Source organism: Muscardinus avellanarius (genome assembly GCF_963383645.1).
Source record: "Muscardinus avellanarius genome assembly, chromosome: 5".
Taxonomy (NCBI): domain Eukaryota; kingdom Metazoa; phylum Chordata; class Mammalia; order Rodentia; family Gliridae; genus Muscardinus; species Muscardinus avellanarius.
In genome coordinates, this window is record NC_137790.1 from 124,028,120 (window position 1) to 124,039,103 (window position 10,984).

The following is a 10,984-nucleotide window of genomic DNA, read 5'->3' on the forward strand; positions in this document are numbered from 1 at the left end:
AACGCAGGCATAACCTTTGCCCCAGATCAGCACAGGGTGGAGGCCAAGCCAGGCTCCTGTGCGAACATCTTTCCACAGAACGGTGGAGAAAGAGGAGGCTGAGGCCGGATGCCACAGCCTGTCAGCCGCTGACTTCCCTTCTGTGTCAAGAGAGAGGAAGTTGAGCACAAAAAGTGCATGGTTAAGCAGTAACCGAGGGGTTATTTTAAACCCTTGAAAAACAAGATCTTGGGTGGAAAGTTTGTGGAGCATATTTTTTAATGTCGAGTGAGCTCGCTCAATGATGCCTTGGCCTTGTGGGTTAAGGGGAATTCCAAATGTATGAGATATTCCAAATTTAGAGAGAAAGATTTTGAGTTTATCAGAAATATAAGCTGGACCATTGTCAGTCTTGATCGTTTTCGGTGTGCCAATAACTGAAAAACAGTGAAGAAAATGGGCGACAACATCTTTAGCTGCCTCTCCTGTGTGCAGAGAGGCACAAAGGAAACCGCTAAACGTATCGATAGAAACATGAACATACTGGAGGGAGCCAAAAGGCTGGAAGTGAGTGATATCTGTTTGCCAGAGGGCTCCTGGGGTGAGGCCCCGGGGGTTAACACCCGAGTGAGGTTCAGGCAAGAGAGAGAGACAGGATTTACAGGACTTAACAATAAGTCGGGCTTGTTCCCTAGTAACGCGGAACTTGTGGCGCAGTGTTTGCGCGTTGAGATGGTGGAGGGCGTGAGCGCGTTGCGCCTGCTCTAAAGGAGAAGGAGTAGGAGAAGAGAAAATGGCTGCCATGGCTAAAATGGAGGAGGGCCTAGTGGCCGTGTCTACCTGGGCGTTGCCCGTAGCAAGGGGTCCGGGCAGAGAAGTGTGGGCCCGAATATGGGCAATAAAGAAAGGGTGTGAGCGAAGTAGGATAAGTTGTTGAATGGAGGAAAAGAGTTTAAAGGCAGTTGTGGTAGGTTTAATAAAGGGAACAGTTTCAAGAAGAGGGATGGAGTGCGCAATATAAGCACTATCAGTATATAAATTGAAAGGGGCGGCAACAAGTTGAAAAACCTGCAGGATGGCAAACAATTCAACATGTTGAGCCGAGGTATAGGGCGTATTAAACGTGGAAATCTCACCAGAAATGGACAGAGCGGCAGTTCCCGAGGAGCTACCATCTGTGAAAACAAGTGTGGCCTGTGGGATAGGTACAGAGCGGGAGAGGGTAGGAAAAACAACAGGATTGCGATTGAGGAATTGAATAAGTTTATCAGAGGGGTAATGAGAAAGAAGAGTACCAGAATAGGAAGTGAGAAACAAAGCCCAATCGATAGATGTAATTTGGAGGAACTGCAAGTTTTGTGGGGAGTAAGGAAGAATAATGGAATGAGGATGAATACCAAAAATTTTTACCGAGAGGGTAAGCCCATGGTTGAGGAGGGAAATGATAAGGTCAGGGTATGTGGCAAGAACCTTGGGAGGGGTGGCAGGGAGATGAATCCAATACAAAGGGGCGGACTGGTAAAAAACCGCAGTGGGGGCAAAGGTGGTGGCCAAAACAATAAGCTGGAGAGGCTTTCGAGGGTCATAATAGACAAGTGACTGACCATAAATGGCCTGTTCCACGAGATGGAGGGCCTCCTTCGCAGCAGGAGTGAGCGAACGAGGGGATGTAGGGTCTGAATCCCCCTGGAGGATGTCAGTCAGAGGCTTGATGTCTCCCGTGGAGAGTTTAAGATATGGGCGCAGCCAAGTGATGTCCCCGAGGAGTCTTTGGAAGTCATGGTAAGTTTTCAAATGTGAGGTGCGCAGCTGCAACTTTTGAGTGCGCACAGACGAAGGGAGCAGCTCAAAACCAAGAAACAAGTGAGGAGGATGAAGTTGGACTTTGTCCTGCGAAATGGCAAAACCATGAGCCTTAAGAGAGGAGACAAGGTGAGATGCTACATGGAGCAACTCATCAGGATCAGTGCCGAGGAGCAAGATATCATCCATATAGTGATAGAAAGAGACAGTTGGATACAGGGAACGGAAGGGATCCACATATGAGGCAACGTAAACCTGACAAAGAGTAGGGCTATTAGCCATACCCTGAGGAAGGACTTTCCACTGATACCGAGCAGCTGGACCAGACGCATTAATAGGAGGGAGGGAAAAGGCAAATCTAGGACAATCAGCAGGATGGAGAGGAATAGAAAAGAAGCAATCCTTGAGATCTAAGATAATCTTATGGGAGCCGGCAGGGAAGGCTGTAGGGACCGGGAGACCAGGCTGGGTGGCCCCCATGGGCTTCATGGAGGCATTGATGCGGCGTAAGTCATGCAGAAGGCGCCATGAACCTGATTTTTTCTTGATGACAAAGATGGGGGTGTTCCAGGGAGAGGTAGTGGGTTCAATGTGGTCAGCTGCAAGCTGTTCTTGTACGAGGGCGGATGCTGCAGCGAGCTTTTCGGTGGTGAGGGGCCACTGAGCGACCCAAATCGGGTCATCAGAGGACCAGGAAATGCGCAAAGAGGGACGAGGGTTTGGAGCGAGCGTGGGGAGAGCTGAAGATGCCGGTGGTAAGGTAAACTGAGCATATATGGAGGAGGATAAGGATTTATCAGGAATGGGAGACGAGAGGGAGGAAGAGTAGCCGAAGCCGTGGCGACCGGGGTTGGGGGTGGCCGTGATGGGCTTGGTAATACCTTGAAGGTATTTTCCGAGTCCTTTTGAGGGGACATAGCCGGAGGCAAGCATCTGGTTAAGAATTTTTTTATCCCGACATTTAAGAAGAACAAGGCCCATTTGGTCCATGAGGTCTCTCCCCCACAGATTAATAGGAAGATCGGGGATAATGTATGGGCGAACGAGGCCGGTATCACCATCCTCGTCCTGCCATACAAGGCGGTGGGCACTGAGGTGGACCTGCTTGGCTGTGCCCGCAACGCCGGAGATAGGAGAGGGGGAAGGAGTAGTAGGCCAATCCGGGGGCCAGTCGAGCGGTGAAAAGCAAGTGGTGTCAGCACCTGTGTCCAGGAGGCCATGGAAAAGGCGTCCTTGGATGGTCAAGGAAAGAATGGCAGATGGGCGTTCTTCACAGATAGTTTTAATCCAATAAACATCAGAGGAACCAGGCCTGGTAGGACCTCGAGAATGAGGAAGGGCGGGAAGCGCAACGGCTAGGGGTAGAGGCAGGGCCTGGGCTATGCGAGTGCCAGGAGAGATTTGAATAGGATGATAGGGGGCGACCGCATTGAGGAAGATTTCACCAGAATAATCACCGTCCACGACAGAGGGCTGGATAATAAGCCCAGCAATAGTGGAGGAGGCGCGGCCAATAATCATGAAAAAATAACCAGGGGGAGGAGGACCATAGATACCAGTGGGGATGGAGTAAATACCGCCCTGGGGAGTTAATAAGTGGGGGGAGGAGGCACACAAGTCAAGTCCTGCTGAGCCGGGGGTGGCCCGGAGGAGGGAGGCGGTTGAGGGGCGAAGGCCTGGGATGGGGCCTGCTGAAGGTAGGCCTGATGCTTGGCCGGAGTCCCAGTCTGAGCCCCCGAGGCTGGGACAAAGTTGATGTGACGAGGCTTGGAGCGCGGGGCTTGGGGGCAGCCCCTGGAGGAGTTTCCCTGAGGATGGGTTGTGTGTGGCTGTTGAAGGCGGGGGTTCGGGCCGAGGTAGTTACCTTCAACGTCAGTGGTGGATCGGCAGGAGGCCTGCCAATGGCGGCTGCGGCGGCAGCGGGGGCACAAGGAGGAGGAAGGCTGAAGAGGGGCGGCGCCGCCGGAGGCAACAGCGCCCCGGGAACGGGTGATCATAGGGTGGGAAGAGGAGGACGGAGCGGGAGAGCGGGTGGAGGCGGGAGCGGGGGACCCGATAGGGGGCTGAAGCCGAGAGTCATAGGCAGCAGCTGCCTCCTCCAGGGTAGCCTCGTCCTGAGGCGAAAGAGTATCAGGCGAGGGAGGGCGACTGAGACTCGCAGTAGATACCGCGGGGGCCGTGGGGAAGGAGGGGACGTAGGGCGGGGGCTGAGAAGCAGAAGATTCAAGGGGGGGGAGAGGGGAGACGGGGGTATGAGAGCGGGAGGCCGAAGCGAGGACAGCCTCCGCGGCAGCAAGGATATCGGCACAGGCAGAGGAGACAGGAGCGGCAGTGATGATGCCATCAAGAAGTTGCCAGTATTTAAGGAGACAGTCTTTGAAGGCGGGGTCATTGAGCTTGTCTCCGTAGGCGGAGAGATCATTGCCAATGGTGAGCCAGGTAGAGCGGGCGATTTTAGGGGCAGTAAAAACAAACCAAGGAGAGGCTTTATGAACAGTAAGAAGAAATTGACAGAGATCAGCCTTGGAGACATGAATCTTGCGAGAGAGGAGTTCATCCTGAAGGGACCGGAGGAAACGGGCTTCCGTGGTAAGGGCGGAGCCCATTGTGGCCAAAAGGCGAAAAGGGGCCTAAGGGCGAACAAAGTGGCCAACCGGCGAACAAAAGCGTCCGAAAATGGACAGGGCGGGCCCAGAGGCGTAGACCGACGAGTAGCGACAGGAGTCGCGAAGAGGGTGCGCACGGGGAAGGGGCACGCGAAAGGGCTTACCGTGGCGTGCTGGCCTTCGACAAAACGGTCGTGGTCGGTCGATAAGGAGAAGGATGACAACCACGTTGGGCGCCAGATGCGGTTCCCCGCGGGGGGAGCCCCAAAGGGCTCCGAGCTCTCGCTGACCAGCAGTGAGAGCTGTCCAAAAGGCAACCGCACAACGTGGTGGGTGAGAAACTTCTCCTGAGTACCTGTGGAAGCAAATTGGTTAGTAGGGAAGGGATGACTCCAGACACAGGATGAGGATCTGAAGCAAACTTTATTGTTGGGGCAAGCCTTTTATGCAGTGAGAGGCTGGGGGAAGGGGAGAAGGGCTAAGGAGGAGGAGTGGAGCCAGGGCGACCAATCAGGAGTTGCCAATACAGCCTTTTGCACACAGCCCCGAGGGGGAAGTGGCGGGAAGCCGCAAGGCACGGATGTCACGTACACAGTTTGCTGGAATGTTAGAACAGTCAGATATCTGCGCACACAATGTTACATCTGGTGAATGTTAAACCTTCAATAAACCTTTGCAGTATGAAAGTCTTATTGTTTGCTCTAACTTTTCTCATGGCCATGAGCTACATTGATCAGAGCGAGGGCAGGAAGAGAACTGTTAGTCCCTAACTTATTTTTAACTGCTCACATTCTGTTGGCCTTGCCTCAGTGATAACTGCTCTCTGTTCTTCTTTTAAAGCAAGTTGCGGTCATCCAGAGTACAGCTGCAGCCTGGGGGAAGCTTAGGGTGGTTTTTAGGGACATTGCTTCTCGGCTCCCCACAGGGCGTGGTGGCACACGCTTGTAATCCCCGTGCTTGGGAGGCGGAGACAGGAGGATCACACTGGTTGGAAGCCATTTATTGTTTCCAAATAAAAGTATAAAAATAGGTCTGGGAGTGTAGCCTGGAGGTAGAAGGGCTTCCAGGAACCCCAGTACCACCGAAACAAAAAAACAAAAAGATAGGTCCAATTGTAATAATTTCCTCAATATTTCAAGATTTCCAAAAATTTGCATACTTAGCACATTTACATAGTGGTGAAGGACTTACTCATAGTGCATTTTCTTTTGATCCAAGGCAGACTGGATAGATTGGGATTCCTTCTTACTAACCCGGAAATCCACCGTCATGTTAACAGCTACGTGATAGCCAGCATCTGGATACCAGAAGTCAAGCTGCAGAGAGGAGGTTACTCTTAGTCGCGATTGGTTATTTGCTCATCCAAATCATATTTATTAAGAGATGACCATGTGGCCTATACACCGTAAAAGAAAATTGAGGTTCCATGTGACTAAGTTTTGGGCCTTCTTCTGGTAAGCTAATGGGATTTTTGCAAACATATTTAGGAACTGTTGACTATTAGAGAGTGGGCAAGAACCATATGTATTGATTACTGTTCAGGACATTGTATCTATCAGTGCAAAAGGACAGGCAGCTCTTTTGCTTATTCTCTTTGCTTCTACCATTTCGGAGTTGAATAGGCAATCTCATAATTGACTTAGTCAAAGCTTATGGCTCTAATTGGGCATTTATTTTAAATATCTGGCTTTTCCTCATCATAGCCCAGCCCTGTAAACTAGATGTCACTGTAAACGCTGAAGTACCTGGAAGGCTTGTATCCAGAAGGCAGAATTTAAGCCCTGTCATTTTTTCCTTCTACCCTGAAAAATGGGGGCTAACAGAACATTTTGGGGGATGTTGTAAAGATTGTGAAATGATATAAGGTCTGAGATGCACAGGAATTTGATAAATGCTGAATTCCTTCTATCTTCCCCTAGCTGAGAATTTCAGAAATTTGGTGAATGAGTCCAGAAAGATAATATTCAGGTTAAAATAATTTTGAGAAGATTCCAATTCTGTGGTTCTTCAAAATCAGACTTAATTATGAAACCAAATGAAGTATAAGTTTTCTTTTCTTTTTTTTTTTGCAGTACTGGGGATGGAACCCAGGGCATACATAACCCTCCAAGCTACACCTCCTGCCTATGTTTTATTCTTTATTTTGAGGGTCCTACTGAGTTGCAGAAAACTTCACTAAGTTAGCTGAGGCTGTCTGCGAACCTCGATCCTCCGGTCTCAGCCTCCCAAATGCTGGGATTACAAGCGTGGGCCACCACGCCCAGCTCAAGTACAAGTTTCCAATCTGGGAGAGGTGAAGAAATGCTCAATTGCCATTCGTCATCCCAAAATACTGGGAGTGTCTAAGTCTGCCTGGCTGTCTCTTCGTTATAGTTCTACCATAGTTCTAAGATACCCCATTATGGGTCACTGCAATATGAGGGTGCTGATCAATATATCTGTTTATTTTGATCAAAGTGTTACAGCATGAGTTGGTCATATGAGAAAGTATGATTTCAAGGCAATTTAGGCAGGCCAGGAAATCACAGTAGTAATTCCTCAATTCTAGCAAGATAAGATGAGGTAAGAGTAAATTGTTTTCTCATTAAACACCAGGCAAAGAGCTGGATCTTACCTTTGAAGAGGCTAACGAGGAAGTTATGAGATGCAAGAGGTTCTATATGGGGGACAGACTAAATACACATAATTTCTTTCTCTCTTTCTTTCTTTCTTTCTTTCTTTCTTTCTTTCTTTCTTTCTTACTTTCTTTCTTTCTTTCTTTTTTCTTTTTTTTGCGGGTCTGGGGATGGAACCCAGGGGCATTCAGCCTCCGAGCTACACCTCCAGCCCTATTTTTTTTATTCTTTATTTTGAAACAGGGTCTCACTAAGTTGCAGAGGGCCTCACTAAGTAGCCGAGGCTGTCCGCAAACTGCCATCCTCTGGTCTCAGCCTTCCAATGGATGTTGGGATTACAAGTGTGAGCCACCACGCCTGGCTTAGTTCCTTTGTTTTAAATGGGTTAGATAATGACTGAATCTGTTGGAGACTGAAACCATGGGTGGAAGGTGGCTGGCTCAGTCTGCCTTGTATTCAGGAGCCTTAACTGATACAATAGTTACTTGTGCCTGTTGGGTTTTAAAGGCCTGATTTTAAGAGTTGTTTCTGGAAACACTCTCGCTCGTGGAAAGGGGTCACATTTTGATATCAGCCAGGGCAGAGACATGACCCCTTTGTTCTTTAACATAAATGATGCCACCAAGGGAGATCACAGAAGAGTATGGAGAGAAGAGAGCACCAGACACCAACGGGAGGGAGTGGGGACCCTAGTAAAGGGCCAGGAATAGTCCCTTATATTACAGTTTTATCTAGAAAAAGGTATTGTTTGCCAAACCCTGGGGGAGGGACAGCAAGTGGTATTCTGGGAAAACAAAAACGAGGGGCCTATTGGCCATTGGCTAAATGATCTAAGTACCATCTGCCATTTTTCCTTATATTTGATGGTCTTTGGGTGTCTTGGGGACATTAAAATAAAATGAAAAAGAAGCAGACTTCAGAGAAAGGAAAGATCAAATGTTCCTCCCAGGTCTTTACCTCATTGGTTTTGGCCAAATCCTTGATGAAGGTGGCTTGTTGCTCATCCTGGGGCTTCACTCGGAACACCTTTTCCCTTCGAGAAAGCATAAGATGAACAATGCAAAGTGTACGGAAGCATCCTTTTGTCCCCTCTTTCCACCCAGGGATGGGATCCCAGGATGGTGAGTCTCACCTGTCGAAGCGGACAGGGGCGATGGCAAGGGTGGTAGCCAGCAAGCCCAGAGGCAGGAGGAGTCGCATGGCTTCTCTTCGCAGGACTCGAGACCCTTGGCCGGTTTTAAGCCTCTGTCTTTATCTTGAAGACCAGCTGATTTCCTCTCGGTTTTGTGGGAGGAACTGTCCTCCCTCCCCACAGATTTTATTTTCAGCTTGGTCAGGAGGCAAAAACATGAACAAAACTGTGAAGAGGGCTTCACTGTATCTTTCTTTTAAAACAAGAAGGAAGGACACTTTCTATTTTATTTGGGGATCTGGTATTACTCAGGGTAAGATTTTGATGATAAATAAAAGTACCTCTTTGTATTTATGATACCTGTTAGGTATTGATAGTTCTCTGATTCTGAATGAGATATAGACATCCTCATCTCATGGAGCCTGTGTTGGAAAGTACAATAGATGGGTTTGAAGACTATTATGGAGTTTCTGGAGTTGAGTTTTTTTTTTTTTTTTTCTTGGCAACTTCAGTGTAACCTGCTGTTCATGAATCAAGATTTATAAAAGGTCTTGGCATATCTCTGCAGTAAGATCAATTGTTGGACACCATATCATTTTAGAATGGACTATGTAAGACCATAATGTTTCCTAGGTTAAGCTTATCTCTTTAAAAAGCCATTTAGCTGGGCGTGGTGGCAACAAACAACAACAACAACAAAAACCCCAAAAAACAAAAAAAACCCAAAAGCCATTTAAAGTTGAATGCTTCAAACAGCAATAATTTTCCATCTTTCCGGAGCTTTACACTCTTAGGATTTTTGTAGTAGTTGCAGTTATCTAGCTATCATTTAAAAGAGCACCTTATTTTATTTTTTATTATTTTATTTTATTTTATTTGCGGGTCTGGGGATGAAACCCAGGGGCATTCAATCTCCAAGCTACACCCCTGGCCTATTTTTTAAATTTTATTTTGAAATTGGGTCTCACTGAGTTGTGGAGGGCTCACTAAGTAGCTGGGGCTGTCCGCAAACCATGGTTCTCCTGTCTCAGCCTCCCAAATGCTGGGATTACAAGCGTGCGCCACCACACCCGGCAGCAACTTATTTTAAACTATGCTTTTTCTAAAGGTGTTTAAGCATGATCACTATAAAGAAAATATACTAGGAAACAGAAGTGGAAGTTTTCTTGTCATTTAATAGGATTCAAAAATTCTCCTTATTTTTAAGAAAGATTATTCTCAATAACTTCTCTATAAAAATAAGTTTGAAAGTTTGGATCCATCTAACTTTACTACTGAATATGAAATTTCAATTCTGAATGAAAAGTAAGGTATAATATATCTTTCTGTTAACATGACATCAACAGAATGAAAAGGAGCTAGTGAGGTATTAACCTGTGAGGATTAATCCAGTGATTTCGCTCACAGTGCATTTCAGGAGGTGGTACCCATGTCACTGGAATTGGGCGACATGATCTATTTTTCCTTCCCTGATTTGGGTAACCAAATGGAACAGGAGGAGGGCAGTGATTCTCATGGCCATTCCCTCGATTAAAAATATATATTATGTACTTTAGATATATTGATATAGTTTGAGAAACTTTATTAAAGTTATCCAAGTGCCTGAATTTTTAATATTGGACTTGAGTATTTATATATTGTGCATGAACTCTGTTGGATATGAAAACACTGTAGAAGTGGATGGTGTGTTCTAGCATCTTTGAGCATTTACTTTATGGAAAGTATGTAAGTTATTTATACATGAGGAAATCTATTTTATGTCACTGTTGTTTAGAAGAATTACGTGAAATCTTGTAGTTGCAAATAAAAAGTAGATTGAGGCAAAAAAAAATTATCCTTATTAAATCCAAACCAAGAAATTGCTAGAACACCTTTAGACAACCCATAAATGGTAGGCTTAAAGAAAAGTTTGTTGCTTTTAGTTGTAGATAATGGATTCTGTTTTTTGTGTGTGGTACTGAAGGTTGCACCTAGGGGTGTTCTTTTTTTCTTCTTTTTTTTCAGTACTGGGGGTTGAATTCATGGGCATTCTATCTTCGAGCTACACCCCCCAGACCTAGTTTTTTTTTTAATCTTTATTTTTGAAACAGGGTCTAAGTTACAGATGGCCTCACTAAGTACCTGAGGCTGGCCGTAAACCTGTGATCTTCTTGCCGCAGCCTCCAAAGTACTGGGAATACAAGTGTGCGCCACCACGCCCGGCTTTAACCCACGGGTGCTCTACCTTCAAGCCACATCTCCTGCCCTATTTTATTTTTTGATTTTGAAATGGGTCTCACTAAGTTGCTGAGAGTCTAGCTCAGTTGCTAAGGCTGGTCTTGAACCTATGAATCTTATCTCAGCCTCCAAGTACTGGGATGACAGGTGTGTGGCACCACACTCAGCTGGATGTTGGATTCTTACCAATAAAACAGAGCTACCCTGTAAATGTAGCAGAGAAATTGATCTTAACTGGTTGTGCATAGGTGGGTTTTCTGAACAAATACATAGATGTGTGATCAGCTTGGGTAGAGGGAGAGTAGCATTTTGCTCCAGTGGCGTGGCCTTACAGGCTCCTCCAAACCCCATCTGGCTCCCAAATGAATTCATTAACTGGTCAGGGTTCTCCTCTTCCTTCTAGAAGTTCTTTCTTTGATCATGTATGGGTCCTCTTGCAAAAGCAGATAAATCCATGACATCCAAATCTAGATGTGCAGAAATCCCATAAATAAAACTGGAAAATCAGTCTTACTATTTCCTAGCTAAACCATTTGAGAAAGATTCCAAGGCTGTTCTTCTGTTGTTATCTGTTGCTGTGGGTAGACGAGAGCATGGGGCTGGAGGAAAGGCCCAGGGCTGGCCTGGCTCTC

The 10,984-nt window shown here is 46.7% G+C and overlaps 1 protein-coding gene across 1 annotated transcript in view; it reads right to left on the reverse strand.

The window, feature by feature from the left end:
* The window catches only part of CPA3 (carboxypeptidase A3), a gene marked incomplete at both ends in the record, with an annotated part of 36,992 nt that extends 28,789 nt beyond the window's left edge, over positions 1 to 8,203 (reverse strand). Inside the window, 3 exons of the mRNA XM_080696328.1 lie at positions 5,580 to 5,704; positions 7,961 to 8,036; positions 8,136 to 8,203. Of these exons, the coding sequence (XP_080552454.1) occupies positions 5,580 to 5,704; positions 7,961 to 8,036; positions 8,136 to 8,203 (269 nt within the window). The remainder of the gene's footprint in view (positions 1 to 5,579; positions 5,705 to 7,960; positions 8,037 to 8,135) is intronic.
* Positions 8,204 to 10,984: the final 2,781 nt, after the last annotated feature.